The 17,408-nt window shown below is 40.6% G+C and overlaps 1 protein-coding gene across 1 annotated transcript; it reads left to right on the plus strand.

Moving 5' to 3' along the window:
• The first annotated feature begins 1,604 nt into the window (after window positions 1-1,604).
• LOC130198176 (protein lin-28 homolog A-like) lies at window positions 1,605-11,481 on the plus strand. Its single transcript, XM_056421305.1, has 4 exons — window positions 1,605-1,652; window positions 2,514-2,651; window positions 6,847-7,025; window positions 11,256-11,481. Exons 1-4 carry the CDS (start codon window positions 1,605-1,607, stop codon window positions 11,479-11,481), a joined length of 591 nt encoding a protein of 196 aa, XP_056277280.1.
• The last annotated feature ends 5,927 nt before the right edge of the window (window positions 11,482-17,408 follow it).

Raw genomic sequence — 17,408 nt, forward strand, 5'->3', positions numbered from 1 at the left:
GTGAATACATTCACAGGTAGTCTGATTATCAGGGACAACGTAAATGCATCACCGACACCAATTAAAGGTATTTGATCAGCTCAGGAACAAATATGTCTGCTTCATATGTCTCTTTATTTGAAAGAAATACTTTGAAACTCTTATTATAGAAAGTACATCCTGGTAGTTCTGAAGGCATATTTGAGGTTTTCTCAAGAGGTCCAGACTAAAACTCTTAGAGCACAATAACTTTAAAAGTCCTTAATACATTGAGCTGACTTTAATTGATGCACGACTTCCCCCTAAATGTATTTAATATGTCCACTCAGATCATATATTAAGAACAGAAACAAAAACCTAAATGCCATTCCTGAAAAGGAAAAACAATATTAGATTATCTCCACGGTTTAAGGAGGTTTCAACTGGTAAAAACACCTTAAAATTTACCAATTGCATGGCTCAGTTTAAAAAAGCATTTAAACGTAACGTATTACAATCCATTCATCTATTAATTCATCACAGTATATTATTATAAAAACGTGCATCACGTGCGCTTTGATAGAAATACGTCTAACTCATTACAACAACATGCATTGTTTTTATGAAGTCATTTGTTGTGGGTTGTGCAGGAATAGGAAGGGTAGTCCATCCGAAAATCTACTTTAACGTCTTTTTTGTTGTTGTTTGTCTTCATATTTCTGGGCTAATATTGCCACGTTGCACATATGCACAAAGCATCCATATTTTAAAATTAGATTCATTAAAAATGCAATATGCTTTACAGATGGGTTTTATTATACGTGTGTGTGTGTGTGTGTGTGTGTGTGTGTGTGTTTATGTGTGTACGTGGGTGTGTGAGAGAGTGCGCTGGAGGGTGGCAGTGGGCGGGGTCATATCTTTCTCGGCCCTTGGGTGAAACACTAAACTGAACCGTCCGATGCCCTGATTGGTCACTGTGTCAATTGTTTTGCCTCCCTATCTTATTGGACACGTGTGATTTATCTGCGACTGGAAATCACGAAAACTTGACCGAAAAGGTGGTTGTGTGTGTGTGTGTGTGTGTGTGTGGTGGGGGTGACAAGAGGTAGGAGGGTCAAGGGGGCTTCTGCATATTTTGCAAGAAGGAACGAGGGAGAAGACCTTCATTCTCCTGGAGGATAACACTAACTCTCTTACACACACGTACACGCACACACACGCACGAGATCAACACGGAGAGAACGTGCACGCGGACTTCAAGCATGCATTTAACTCATTACATCTGATATCTTGTGGGCCGGAGCTGTTTTCTGCACAGGAGGCCCGAGGAAACCTCCCACCATGGCAGAAGGTACGGATGCTGTGAAAGACGCGAAGAGGGTTGAATGGCCGCGCGGATGAAAAGAGGGAGACTTTTCTTCCTCGCGCATTGTCTTCTTCTTTCCCTCTTTCTGAAGGGTGCTGGGTGCTTGTCTATTCAGAAAACATCTCCCCAGAAGTGCTGCCAAGACTCGGGAGGAGGAGGAGGAGGAGGAGGGGGAGGAGGGAGGGGGAGGGGGTATGCATGTTGTAATGTGGAGGTGGGATGGAGGTATAAGAGGTGGACCGCAGCTCAGTGCGCGTGAAGGGCAGCGGAGAGCGGCGGGATGGGCTCTGCTTCCATTCAGAGTTTCACAGGTAGATCACAAACTACTGTATACTAGGAAATAGAGCTTGTAATGTTGTTGGGAACTCTGTCTTTGTTTGGGAAGCTTTGGAGGAATAGAAACGGGCCCTGTATCGATTCGCCTCCATAAATAATGGGGTTTTAATGCGTTTGAATGTTGTCAGAGAAGAAGGATGCATTTTATTTTGAAGGCCTGCGGGTAGGTATCGATACTTTGGGCCTATTTAGAAAAAAAAGGTGACGAAATTAAACTTATTTTGTATATTATTGTAAAACGAGTGAGATTATGTATACTATATATGTAATATAATATACATATTGTATGAGATCAGAAGGCCGCGCATATCAGCATCGTTGTTCTTTCCTTTCTCTCATATTTTTAAAGGTTATGTTAATTTGGCTTCTTAATTATGTCAGTGGGTTATTCACCCCCGGTTGATCACGTGTTGACCGTTGTGTAGTAGAAACATGACAAGTAGAATATAGGATCAAAATCGAAAGAAAATAATCGACTGCATTATTTTTAATGCACAATGGGGATTTTTTTTACACATATTTGAAAATTAGCATATTTCATGTTTTTAGGACTTTTACTCGGTCAAAAAGAGACATTTGAATCTGGCTCATGGGTTTTGGTGAATTGTATAGCGCCGTTGTTTTATGAACGAACAATAAATAATCTGGTAAATAACAACCAGGTTAATTGACGTGTAAATGTCCTTCAGTTGCGGCCCTGAACGCACCTTCCGCTGAGGACTTGTCTGCTGTGTTGTTGTCTCGCACCATTACGCAACACGTTACTCTCTGACCACCATCGCCGTGTTTCTGTGCAGCAGCGGGCCGTCCGCACAGCGAGGAAGAGGAGGAGGAGGAGGAGGAGGAGGAGGAGGAGGAGGAGGAAGCGGCTCTGTCCCGGGGCAGCGGCGTGTGCAAGTGGTTCAACCTGCGGATGGGCTTCGGCTTCCTGTCCATGAGCAACCGGGACGGAGCTCCTCTGGAGGAGCCGCAGGACGTGTTCGTCCACCAGGTGAGACGTTCACACACCTTCTATCCACACATCTCTGAAGTCATCCACAATAACAAGACATCTTCACATAATAACAAGATATTTTTCATGTTGTTCCAAGATTTTCATGTAATATTCACGTTATAAAGAGGTATTTTCACATAATGACAACACATGTTAAAATATGATATATTCTGGTTGTTATGTGATATTTTCATGTTATAACCAGATATTTCTGTGTTATAATATATATTTTCACGTTATAATAAGATATGTTCACAATATAACAAGGTATGTTCATGGAATAACAAAATATATCAGTGTTATACTACATATGTTCATGGTATAACAAGATATGTCTGTGTTATAATATATATTTTCATGTTATAATACGATATTTTTATGTTATACTAAGATATGTTCACAATATAACAAGGTATGTTCATGGAATAACAAGATATATCTGTATTATAATATATATGTTCATGTTATAACAAGATATCTCTGTATTATAATATATATGTTCATGTTATAACAACATATTTCTGTATATATGTTCATGTTATAACAACATATTTCTGTGTTATAATATATATTTTCATGTTAATACGATATTTGTATGTTATACTAAGATATGTTCACAATATAACAAGGTATTTTCATGGTATAACAAGATATGTCTGTTATAATATATATGTTCATGCTATAATAACATATTTTCATGTTATAATAAGATATGTTCATGTTATAAAAACACATTTTCATGTTATAAGAGGATATATTCACAATATAACAAGATATTTTCATAGTATAACAAGATATTTTTCACAGGATGTTTTTGTTTTCCTGCGACTTTCAAACTTTTAGAGTTATAACAACACTTTTCTTGTTTTAACAATGTAGTCTGTTATTCATCTCACGTGATTACTTAGCCAATATTGTAATAACTTGAAACTCATGTTTGAATGAGGCGACAGATGAATGTAGGAAAATGGCTAATTTAAAAATGTTATAATTTTATAAATTTTAATAATGCTTAAGTTGAGATATGGCGAGCTTCTGCATGTGGATATTTTTGTGTATGTGAGTATGCGTCCACACAGAAGGATTGTAAAATCCCTGTGGATTTAAATCAGGGATTACCACACAAAATCACACGCGATGTGTCTTTGTGTAAAATTACCTGGAGATTAACACATCTTAAAAGTCGGCCATGCCCGAGTAAGTGCTGCCGCTCCCCCGCTCCCTTCACCTCCCACAGGCATGTTCGCTGTGGAACCTCAAAGGTGTTGAGCTCAAACATTTCTCTTTAAAAGGGGTTAGAGGCTAAAGCAAAGATAACAAGGCTCATTCTTCTCCCCATCCAGCCCTGCTTCCTGTTATAAAGTCATTAAAGCATCAGGGAGCCCACCCAACCCTGAGTTTCAGTCCCACCTCCCATGCGGAGCCTTTTGGTGGAGACCTCTTCTCGGGTTACCTGCCCCCGTTTTGCTGTAAATCATCTGATGAAAGAGAGGGAATAAGGGCCCTACACATTGCTGGTTTCGGGCCCATGGTTTGATCCAATGGGAGACTGTGTATGTGGCCGGGTTTTGTTGTAATTAACACTTTATATATTATAATAAATTCATTTTGGAGCCAAATTTGAACACTTTGAGGTATAGTTTGTGATCAATGTTCAAACTCAAAGTGTCAGTTAGTTCTCCAGACGTCCAGCAGCAGCTTCAATGTGTATGAAGTAACACGTAAGTAAGTAAAGTTTATTTATATTGCACTTACCACAGAAAAAGTGTCACAAAGTGCAGTACAGGAGTCAATTTAAACAAATTGGCAATAACAGGGGCCAAAACATGTCAACAGTTAAAAGAGCAAAGTACGATACACTGTAAAAGATGGTGCAATAAAATACACAAGACATTTAAAAAATAAATACAATTAAAATAATAAAATAATTATAATTATATTATATTATAATTATAAATAAATCAAAAAGATAAAAATCAGGCCATAGAATATGTCATTTAACCAAATGCCAGTGTAAACAGGTGTGTTTTGAGATGGAGTTTAAATGATACCATTGAATCTGAAAACAGGCCGGTTGCCGTGGCGGCTACAGACGGACTTCCCTTCGTTGAACGACTTTTCTTCATTTAATTGTGTTTTTGTCTATTTGCTTGTGTTTTCTTAAACTCTAATGTTTTTTTAAGCCTTCTCTGCCCCCCCCCCCCCTCCCTCCGCTCACTTTGTTTGCCTTGCATTGGATTTCTGCTGAGCGCAGTGCATGAACGCCACAGCAGTGAGCGCTCTGCACCGACGAGCTGGATCCAGAAAGGGGAAATCATCTCACTGGGAGCGCAAAACTGTTCAGGAAAATTGAGTCTTCCATAGCGCTGCATTAATATGCGAGCTCGGAATTGATAGAGCAATACAGCAACGCAGCGTCACATCACACCGAGACTGTTAAATTAAAACTGTGTTTAGCTGGGATTTTATGGATTTAAATGTATATTAAATTCAAGAATAGAGGGTCACATTACGGCTGGTGTTTGGCACGTTCATCCGTCGTTCTATCTACCACTCCGGTTGGAAGCTGGTCAGTAAAACATCCTGATTTACTCTCAGGATACAGACACTCTCGCCTCCTGGTAGCTATGGTAGAGGATGCTGTGTCATTTCCCAGCAGTAGTGGTCCTCTGGAGACCTGTCCAGATGGACTCATTTTGGAGAGAGTCTTTGGCTGCATGTCGGTGGTGGTGTGGTGCGTGGTGTGTGTGTGTGTGTGGGGGGGGAGGTGAGGCGAGGAATGCTTTGGAGGTTGGGTCGGAGACGCAGCGAGGGGAGGAGGGGTGTTGCAAAGCATTGATGTTCAAACAGGACCGTCAACAGGATTGGGTTTTTATGAGAGAGCTGAGGATTCCCCGACGGCGGCTACACACTAACGCAACATTTGTGTGTGTGTGGTCGGTTTAGGTCAACTTGAATTCATTTTAAGCTCCAACACCACCTTTACCAAACATGCACCTCTTAAAGCAAACAGTTCTTCCGCTGTGAAGCGCTCCACTGCCCCCCAGCTAGGAGCTGAACCCCCCCGAGCGGCTCGCGCACAATGACATTTTAGGGCTTTTTCACTGGAAACAACTGCCAGCTGTGGGGGGACAAAGACGCCATGAGGGCGGTGAGAGTGGAGCAGAGCGGTGGAGCTGCTCAACAACGAGCTGAAAGTTACTAGGAACCCGAGAGGAGGGTGATAATCAGGTCATGACAATATAGGTTACAGCTACACTTTGAATATGTCAGAAAAGTGCAAAAAGCTGCACTGAATGCACTTATCGGTCCAGGTATCAGGACATGATGACATCATAGAAGTACGAGCCTGCACACAGATGGGGAAAGGCCCAGTTAATCATAGAAGTGGATAATGGTGCCCACGTTGGGACAGTCCCACCACAAAGGCATTCGTGGTGTCTTGTTTATACACGTATAACTTGAAAGAAGAAGTCGTAGTTGTGTGAAGAAGGACAAAGAGAGCTTGGGAGAAGCTTGTTGACGGTGTTTGCATCGGCTGTGAAGGATACTGATGGATGAACGAAATCCGTTGACACTTTTGGGAAGGCCGGCCAAGAAACAGCCCTGCAAATATTCCCCTAAATGAGACCACGCTGCCCGGCTTGTCTTTTAAAAACTGGGAACACATGGCGGAAAAGTCACGCTCCCCCAGAATTAATGCTCTGATTATAGTGTTTCATTGTTGTTTTTGAAATTTAGGATTTGACTTGAAATCCTCACGAGTCCATCCACCCCACAGCCTCAATAGGTCGTTTGAATCTGACCCCTCTCTCTCTCTCCCTCTTTCTCTCTATCTCTCCCTCTCTCTCTCTTTCTCCCTCTCTTTCTCCCTCTCCCTTTCTTCCTGTCTCTCTCTTTCTCTCTCTCTCTCTCTCTCTCTTTCTCCCTCTCTCTCCCTCTCTCTCTCTCCCTTTCTCTCTCTCTCGCTGACAGAGCAAACTTAATAATACCCTACTGCACCGGTTGTCATTTAAAAACTGAGAAAACATGGAGCTAATGTCACGCTCTCTCAAAATTAATGCTCTAATTGTAGTTTTTCATTGTCGTTTTTGAGATTCAGGACTTAAAATCCTGGCTCAATAGGTTGTTTAAATCTGACCCCTCTCTCTCTCTCCCTCTCTCCCTCTCTCCCTCCCTATCGCGCCGACAGAGCAAACTGCACATGGAGGGCTTCCGCAGCCTCAGAGAAGGCGAGGCCGTGGAGTTCACCTTCAAGAAGTCGTCTAAAGGCCTGGAGTCCGTTCGCATCACCGGGCCCAACGGAGCCCCGTGTCTGGGCAGCGAGAGGAGGCCGAAGAGCGCCCAGAAGCGACGCTCCAAGGGGGACAGGTGAGTCTGAGGACGCCCGCGCGACTCCCGCGGCACTCGAACGCATCGTACTGTCGACGGCTCACGCATGGAATATGGAAAAGGGACAATTTGTCACATTAGAATATGGCGGAACACTTTTAGAGGAGTTTATTTCCCTTTCGACCAGTGCAGGTCCTGAGTCCAGTGCCGAGACGAGGGCATCAGTAGTCGATCTTCCCATCACGCTCTCAGAAAGAGAGCAAATATCCAAAATGTCTAAAAAAATGTTCACGGTGCATCTTCAGGAACAGATAGGAGTCGAGAATACTTCAACGCTCATAACCTTGAAAGTTATGCAACAACAAAGTATAATGCCGGCTTAATGTCGGCCCTGAGAGCGGCAGCAGGCTGGGTCAACAGACCTTTGACCTCTCAGCGCTCCACGGTGAGGCGTCATCAGTTCAAAGTTTATTCCTTTATTGCGAAACACAAATTCAAAAGGATTTTAATAAACCCGTCGATGGACTTATATTGCAGGAAACTGTCATTTTTTTAAATCTCTGAAGCTTGTTTGGGTAATTAAGATCCAGCGAGACTATTAATGTGATAGCATCTTTTAGATTAGAGCATATTAATTATGGCTGCCAGGGATACAATTAATCCCACATCCTCCCATCTTTAAATACCTGATGGGTTTGATTACATTCAGATGTTCTTACTTTCTTCTTTTCACTGCTTCCGAAACACAAATCAGTTAAAGAATATAGTTTGATGTGCAGATAGGCTTTAAGATCCATCGGGGTTAATAATGTGGTAGCATCGTGTTTATAGTTGAACTTCATTAGTCGGCAATAACAAAAAGTAATGCCCAAAACTTCCTGTCCTTAAATACCCGCGTTGGGTTTGATTGCGTTCACATGTTTCCTCTTTTCTCCCCATCGTGAACGTCGTATTCAGCGGAGGAAAGAATCCTATCCATTTAATTGATAACAGATGTAGGTGCCTGGGAGAGGTCAGAGGTCACCATTGCCATAGCAACAATGGGATGTGGTGTGCAAATGAGGCGGAGGAGCGGGTGGGAGGAGGGGTGTTGAGCGAGCGGGGGTCAGGGTTCAGAGGTCACGGTTGTATTGAAACAAAGGAGCTCCCTCTCCCGCCCTCGCGGCCACGCTGATCAATACCGAGCTCTGATGGGGGGGGGGGGGGGGAGGAGAGGAGGAGGAGAGGAAGGAAGTGGTGGTTAGCCGTGAGATGACGCAGGGCTCGGTCTGGGTCTCATCAGCTGCATCTCACCGACTGACTTTAAAAAGACGCATATTCCAACTTTTTCAAGAAAAAAATAATATTTAAAATTCTTTAAACTCTTTTAAATTCCTGAAACATCCACACCGACGATGAATGTGCGTACTCAAAGCCGGATACATAGAGCTCCATTCTGGAATAAAAACTATTAATAAACCATCAATGAGCTCCACTGTTGCACTGGGGAACACACACACACACACACACACACACACACACACACACACACACACACACACACAGTATTTCTTCACTATTTTACAACTCACGAGAGCACCAAACGTGGATCAGTCCGCCGCTTAAAAATAGTCCCTTCACCAGTTAGATACTTTTGTAGTCATCGTCTTCATCAACCATTAAACTCTCTGGATGATGACCTCTCTGGTCACAACCCATTGGACATCAGTGTGTGTGTGAAAGCGGCTGCACTTGGCTATAGTGGAGCATTTAGCAGCGAATAAAACCCCAGTTATGTGTCATACATGGTAAGAAGAGAAAGAGGAATGCGTCGTTAAATATTGATGTGTTGTGAGTCGTGGACTTAATGGGATTTGTTGACCAAAAGAGAAGCAGAAGAAACCAGAGAAGCGGATATCAGAGTATTATAAGTACACTTTTGATTTGCCTGGATCGTACGTCACACCCAGCGGAGCAGAGCTTGTTGTCGTGCGTCGGTTTGAATTTGCTCAGTTTCCATATAAAGAGACGTGAAACTCGCTTGAGACGCGGCTGGCCTCTTTTCTCCGTCTGCTTTTAATTACTCGTAGGACTGCAGATGGAGCGCAGAAGGAGAACCGCCTGGTGAAAACCTGACGGTCCACAAAAGAAATCAATGGGTTGGGCTCTTTTATTGAAGTGGTCTTTGTGTCACACTACCCAGAGCTTGAGCCTCCCGTGCCTTATTTAACCCGGCCTAATGAATTCACCAACAGGATTTCACTTAGCCGCTGATCATTAGCTTTCTCGGCGTCGGTTTGCCGATAACAATGCACACGGAGAGGGCAGCGGGAGTCGATGCGTTGGTGTTTAATCACGGCAGCTGCTCGTGTGTGGAGATTCACACGCGCTTTGATTACGGCTGTAATTGTACGCTATCATCTTCTGACTTTCACTGGCACCCTTACTGTGTATATAGGATCATATCGAGTTCTACAAATGTCTCTTTAAATGACAGATTCTGAGAAAACTGCAATAAAAAGAATGAGTGAGTGACTTTTACACAGCGGACATGGAAAGAATTGCGCAATTAATCGCGTTAATGATGGCTCTGTTCCATGAGCAGCCGCTGTGCATGCAGAGTTTTTCATACCCAAAAATTGGCCTCATCCGACTCATTTTGGAATATGAGATTTTTTGCCTAATCAGCAATTTTTAATGCAGATTGATTAACTGGTCCGTACAGTCTGAGCACTGAAGTTCATGAAGTTGCAAAACATCTGATTTGACATTAGAGAGCACGAATTGGTGTTGTGGTCCCATGACATGCAGGGACTACAAAGATGGAGGACAGTGGGTACAGCGCACGCGTTTAAAACGGCAAACTCTAAGTATCAATGCAATAAAATCATTATATGTTCTCCTACCTCACATCAGCATCCTTTAAAAGAGAGGAATGTCAAATTAGAGCACATCCCTCATGTTATGCTATAATTTTCATGCAATAAACCTGTTTCTGATTCTGATTCTGATTCTGATTAAAGTGCACATTTGAGCACCTAAATATAATTGTCCTAACATTTACATTATAAATATACTTTTGGTCCAGATCTCTTTCTTTGTGCTCTAGATTCAGAGTTAGAGAGAGCTAAACCCTCGAAATCCAATGATAGGTTTATATATATATCTTTTTGTAGCTATTTTAAGGGGGAAAAAAGGGTGAATAGCATTAATTTCTCCTGGTTCATGTTCATGATCATAAACATTTTCAAAAGTCATCCAACATTAAATATCCTAGATGTATATAGTAAGCAGGGAATCTGTTTTAAAAATACAGATTACATCTAAATTGGCCAAATCCCTGAACAGCTGCCCACCGCTGGTACTGCAGCTGATTGGCTGCGTGGAGACGAGAGGAGGGACTTGAGACCAACGTTGGGGGGTGCTACCCCCTCGTGGTGGGATTCAATCACTTCACTGCAGATGGGATTTTGTATTCTCTTTGTTAAGATTCAAAATCTGCTACTCGTCAAAGCTATTATACATGCATGATTTAAATAGTACAACATAATTGAGTATTCATTGATTTAAGTGTGATGTAATCTTGAATCATTCTTGGACCTAATATTTTAACATTTATCATCCCCAAAAAATATTGAAACAATGTTGCAGTTCTTAAAACCCCAAATACATCTCCTCATAACATTTAACCTGTGTGTCAAAATTAAATAACTTCATCAGGGAGCACATCGCTGCCACCAAAAAAACCAACAACAACAACACACATCACCAGTTGTCTTTTTATTATTATTATTATTATTATTTATTTAATTTTATATTATTATTATTATCTTTATTATTATTTTATATTATTATTATTATTGTTATCTTTATTATTATTATTTGAATTTTATATTATTATTATTATTGTTATCTTTATTATTATTTTATATTATTATCTTACTTACTATATCAGTGTTGTATTTTCTGGCATCTATTCACAGTAAAACCTTAACGTCACTGAAATGTCAAACAAAAATGACAAGAAATTAAATGGCTATTTACAATAAATGCATGCAAATTAGGAATAAATCCGAATCTAAATCCCACTCAACATATTATTTGCTCCGGCCAAAGTATTTTTTATTCAATATTTTTCCTCGTAAAATACACTTAAAACCATTTGTTAAACTTATAGGCAGCATGTTGTCCCACCACACACAGTGTGGGCCACCTAGTCACTGGGGTGAATTTATAATTCCTCAAAGTTTAACCCCTCTGAGGTCACTTCCTGTCTTCTGTTCATTTTAGATGCTACAACTGTGGAGGACCGGGCCATCACGCCAAAGAGTGTCAGCTGCCCCCGCAGCCCAAAAAGTGCCATTTTTGTCAGAGTGTTTCCCACATGGTGGCCAGCTGCCCGGTCCGAGCGCAGCAGCATCAGCAGCATCATCATCATCATTCATCTCAGGGAACCTCACAGAGGGACGAGGAAGAGGAGCAGAGCCGGGCCACCCTCTCCGAAAACTCAGAGTGAACGATGGAGGAAGAGCTGTGAGGTTTTTCCACTGGAACACGGATCACAGAAAGAGCTATACCTCAGGTTTTTATTTATTAAGTCATTTTTTAACTTGATTAAGTTTCTTACATACAATTTTATTTTCTAATCTTACCGGTTTACAAGTCTTTGATGTATGGGTTTGGGTTTCAGGTATATGACATACCTATATACAACCTGAATGATGGTTAAAATAGAGCGATCTTTTTACAGCAGATGTTTTCACATGTCAGAAGAACAGGTGCGATTTACAACGCGCAGCATCCCCCCCCAGGTGTCGGGTGCTCGGCCACCGGTCGTCTCACTGGGACCCTTCATGAGGACTCAGATAATTTGTTTGTGCTTTGACAATTCTAAATCTCTGCTGTGAAAAAGGCCAGTAGATAAGAAAGAGCCACACGTTAACGTGGCTCTCACATTCACCCGGTACTTATATTAGAGGTCGTATGCGGCCTTTCAGACGGGAAGCACGTGCTCTGCATTGAAATGGCTCGACCTTGAGAAGATCTTACGGGGCAAGACAAAAAGAAATGTAGCATGTAGGATATTTCCGTTGTCCTCTTTTAAAAAGAGCGAATAAAAAACATTAGAACATATTATTTTCTACCTTTACAAGCCACTGCAAAAGCCCTGTGATAACATCAGACTTTTTCAAAAGTTTGTAGTGTTCAGTTTTCTTGGTGATATTTCCGAAATTCTATTTTAATAATATGTTTATTTCTGACAATTGTGCTTTCCATTTACCTACGTTAGGGGGGGGGGGGGGGGCGCAGAATACTAGAAACACCTTTGAATGTAATAAAGTCCAGTACAATATCAACACTAACTATCCCCTAAAATATGATAGATCTATAAAAGTATCAAAAACTGAACATCATAGGCATCATAATAGTCGACTTATGGCATATCATCCGTACTTTAGTTTCGAGACAGGAGCAACTAATGAGCTAGAAAATCAATATTTACAGAACCATAAATACCACAGTGGATCATATAGTTCTACTTTATGGTTAAAAATCGCATATTATCATTTACAAAAGTTAAAAATATGTCACAAATAGTGTGAAAAGTTGTAGTGAACATCTCGTAAATACAACTTAATATGGGAAAAGAAAAGCATCCCTCATGGTCCGTTGTACATCGATAATCAAACATAGCATTGTTCAGGTTTTTTAATCCTGACACTTGAAAGATAAACAATCCAACGTGTGAATGTAGTGACACATATCCTGAGTTATTTGTGTCAGCCTTGGTTGGAAAACCTTTTCAGGTCTTATCGGCAAAAGTGAATGTTACGACATAAGTGCCATGAACGCCAACGGGGTTGATGAGAGCCGTGTTCCACTGACAACATCCTGTGAACTATAATTAGACTTTAATTATGTCTTCATTACCTAGTTGACGTTTCATCATTTGAATTTATATGATACGCAAGACCGGTATTGATTGTATGGCAGACTTTGTTTGCAGAACAGTATAAAACTGAAGGAAACATTCACACACACACACACACACACATATATATATATATATTAGGGCTGTGAAACGACTAACATTTTTAATCGGGTTAATCACAGGTTTTTGTGGATTAATCATGATTAATCACATATTACCGATATTCTCGGTATATTTTGTGAGAACATAGAGATTTATGACAAAAGACGGATATATACATTTATACATTCTTCTATAAAATGGTGCTGCAACTCAGCAGTTATTTAGCAGTTTTCTTCCATATGGAACATTAATACATCTTCATCCTAAACAGAATGTTTAACCCTCCTGTTACCTTTCGGGTCAATTTGACCCCATTCAATGTTTAATGTCGGTGTTCTTTGGGATCAATTTGACCCCAGGCTGTTTTTCACTGTGTCAAACTTATAAGAAATATCAACTTTTTTATATATTTAAAGGGCTATTTAGGTAGTCAACAAACAAACATAAAGTACCTCACACTTAAACTTGGGAAACACTATTAATTCTAATAATTTTCTGTAGGTTTTAATTGCTGGGGTCAAATTGACCCCGAGGGTAAAATATGTTAGTAAATGTAAAGGAGGGTTAACCTCTTCCACTCCACTGAGGACGCCGGCGTCCTTAAGACCCTCCCCTTCCCTTTAAACGGCTTGCTCACGCAGACCACGTCAATAAACATGGGCATGTTTGGTATCCCAGCATTCAACATATCCTCATCTTTGCAAAGAACATATACATTTTCTTTTATTTCGTAATAATTTTTCACAAGAGGAGCCCTAACACACAATGTCTAAAGTCGCGATCAATGCAGCAAGTCGGGTCTTGCAACATTTCGACGGAGAAAACGTACAGAATACACTTTCTAAGTAGATGTATTAGCGGAGGTATTAGCGGAAGTACTAGCGGAAGTTAGCAAAGAGCTAGCGGAATCAGAAAAGGTAAAAGTTGTACAAAAACTTTTTTTGGTGCGCCTGTCTTCTCGACAGTAACGTGTTCAAGCCAGGAGACCGCGCTGCGTTTGCCCGGGCCATGAACACGGTGATTTGCTCCGTTTATGTTTGACTACATTTTATGAGTAACAGTTAGGGGGGTGCAAGTGACTTTTCATGCGCGAAGACCGGCATCTGAACTCTGCGGCAACCGCGATCGACATATTGAGCACCCCTGCATTAAAACATTGGTGCAAGTGACTTTTTTTCGTCCCGATGTGCGCACACGCCGGCATCCGAGCTCTGCGGCACGCGAGACGGGGATCGGAGTCATGTTAACGTGACACGTAGAGACAGAATGACATGCTGCTGGAGAGACGACCAACAACAGACGGATTGGAAGCTCATTCTGCGCATGCGTTAAATGCGTTAAAAAAAATAACGAAGTTAAACCTGTAATTTAATTAACTGAGTTAACGCGTTATTTTTCACAGCACTAATATATATATATATGAAAAAATATAAATATTTCAGGGATTTTTACATCAACAATTTGCCTTCACCAATTCTCGTGAGGGGGCTGAATGTATATAGATATTCTCTTTTTTATATTACCTATTTATTCAGAGTTGTTCTCCCTGAAGAGCAGTCTGAACATTTGACAGCTGTAATCATTTCAGAAATATCTTTAAAAATCTTTGGCTTCCTTTGCCTGAAGTCTCAACTTTTTTGTGTGTGGACAAATTCTGTCATTTTACCCCAAAAATGACAGAACTGGATCGTCGCTGCACAGTAGAGACACACACAGCGTTTCATTTAACGCGTTCTCAGTCCCTTCGGTCTCCAATCAGCTCATTCGGCGTCTTCATTTTGAACTTAAGGAGAACTTTTCTGATCTCGTGTCTTTTAGGATTTTATGTCTTTTTTGATATTTACTCAGCTGCCGAATGAGCCGTGCATATTTTATCTTTATGCCGTTTCCTGGACCAGGAAGTGCTGTGTCCCCCTTATTTGCCTCTTTCAGCATGAAGTGCATTTCTTGTTCCCGGTTGCTATTTTATTTGACGTGGAAAAGTCATAAAAAAATTGGCAATATGTTATGATGTCTTTGTAAGATATTGAGCAACAATAGAGGAAGACAGGCACACAAAACACCAGCTGGAGAGGAAAAGTAGTAGCATGTTTTTTTTCTGCTCGCTGACGTGTATTTCAAAAGGTTTAAGTGTCTGTTGTGAAGCTTGAACATGTTTCTCAGGGAGTCTTTATATACATTTACAGTGTCGGAGAAATTTTTTTAAATTTATTTTTCTTTACGAGAGTGAGATGAGAAGATTAATATGTGTCTGATGCCTGTATGTGTTTAGCCTGTAGCTTAGCATCAAGCTTGGAAGCAAGAGGAAACGGCCTGTCTGAGTCCAAAGTGCAAGAAACGCCCCCGAGCACTCATAAAACTCAGCATGTTATATTGTGTTATATGGAGATATGATTCAGTGAATTAGTGAGCTTTATAGTGGTCGGTGTATTTTTTTTAAATGCTGCAGCTCTCTTTCTCGTTTGACACTGAGGAAAAAAATCTAAACTATTCTTTGACGCTCTTGTCTGGTTGCTGAACGACATCCGGGGTGAAAATAAGAAATCATAAAGGAGATTAAAAAGTCCAAAAAGCAGGTATAACGAAAAGTTGACTCACCGAAGTAGTAAATTAAAACAGGCCATCACAAAATAAGCCCTGAAATGGCATTACATTTGAACTTTAAATTTTTTTTTTTTTTTACATATCTAGGGTTTTCTTTTCTCCATGCGTATTAATAAAATGTCCATGATGTGTCTGCATGATGATGTGTAGAATGATAGAATAGCTGTTTGATGTGAAGGGACCGGCGACACTGAGCCCAGTGACGTCACCGCTCCGTTAGAGAGCGTCAGTATTGATCATCGTTACCGATCATACGCCGGCGTTATGAGCTTGAGTTGAGCATCATGCGCCATGGGGTCTAATGCACCACGTGTCACACTCTAACTCACCCCCGGCCCCAGTGTGTTGTTGTTGTTGTTGTTGTTGTTTTGTATTACTTCTTATGCGTGACCAAGACGGAACTCGTCTTGTCAAAAAATCTATACAAGTCTACCTCAGGTGTGTGATTTTTGGACAGCTTGAGAAAAGCGTGTCCAAATCTTTTTTTGTTTTGTATCTATTGTAAATCTTTTGTGTATTAAGTGGTTCTTGCAAGTATTTATTACTTTGTCTTTTCACGTCTTCTTCTCAATGTGATGTGTGCTATACCTCGTAGAACTTATTCTACAATCTTTCTGGAATCTTTATGCCCGCCAATATATAACGAGAGATCCAGAGCGGTGCTTTTTTAACGGCGTCTTAGCCTCGTTTCCAGGAAAATGGAAACAAAAAGTTACTGATGAACATGAGAACGTGTTCACTTGCATTCTTCGGACAAACGAGCATATCTTTACTTTCAAGAGCAGAGCTGTGTTTGTCTTTCTGGGAACTGTGCTCCAATATAAGACCCTCACTGTAAACATGCATTATGAGGAATGGGATTGTCCCTGTTTCACCTTTTCCTCAGGACTCAGTGTAACCTTATTTAACTGGATGTTTGAGTTTATGTATTTTATTTGGATCTTCTCCCCACCATTTTGGATTTTTCAGCCTGCAACTGAAATATATTGTGCCGTGATACAAAAAGTTAATTAAAGATCGAAGAGAACATTTGTGTTTCATCTCCCAGTTTCTTGTATCTAGACTTTCTGCTAATGACTGGCATACATTCAAATATTCTCATTTTAAATATCATTTCGAGCAGTAAGTACAAAGTTAATATTCAGGATTAAAGCAGCCAACATATTGTAGATTTTGGGTGGAATCTCATTCTGATTTCAGTCCAAGTTCTTCTAATCAATCTAACTTCTGTGCAATGCATACCAGAGATAGGTCAAAAAAAGGTCTGAGAAAAAATTATAATCTAAAACTTAAGTATATAACATTAAATACAATAATCTTAGTCAAGGTGCTAGATTAGTTGCTTCTTTTTCCTCAAAGGATGGAGTTGAGATAGCTCAGTTGTCGTCATGTGACCTAAGTATGAAACGTCATTGCACAAAAACTGAGCAAACTCAAAACTGAGAAAAAGATGAATGGACCTTATTTTTGTTTATTGCAAAATAATGTTTTCGAGGTTGAAAAATAACTTTCACGCTCAATCTAAACATCAGTTGGGACAGTGTGCTTTGTAGGTTCTTAGAATCCGCCTGACAACAACATGTCGTGATGCATATAGGTTTGTCGTGATGCATATAGGTTACCAAGAATAATTTGAAGTAATCCTATCAAACCATCTTCAAGCACTGTGTCCAATAGACACAATGTCTTTCTAGCTTTGTTCTGATGAAACATCAAGGAAGGACTGCAGATATTTGACAGTTTATCTATGATACAAACTTCTCAGCCTCAAGTTACAACTCAGGAACTTACGCCTCGGTTTCATC

This window comes from Pseudoliparis swirei, chromosome 1 (genome assembly GCF_029220125.1).
Source record: "Pseudoliparis swirei isolate HS2019 ecotype Mariana Trench chromosome 1, NWPU_hadal_v1, whole genome shotgun sequence".
Taxonomy (NCBI): Eukaryota; Metazoa; Chordata; class Actinopteri; order Perciformes; family Liparidae; genus Pseudoliparis; species Pseudoliparis swirei.

Bases quoted from the DNA above. Each gene is read 5' to 3' on its own strand.
- LOC130198176 (XM_056421305.1), top strand. From the start codon at position 1,605: ATGGGCTCTGCTTCCATTCAGAGTTTCACAGGTAGATCACAAACTACT. The intron at 2,652-6,846 runs GTGAGACGTTCA...TCGCGCCGACAG, and splicing joins AGGACGTGTTCGTCCACCAG to AGCAAACTGCACATGGAGGG. The intron at 7,026-11,255 runs GTGAGTCTGAGG...TGTTCATTTTAG, and splicing joins CGACGCTCCAAGGGGGACAG to ATGCTACAACTGTGGAGGAC.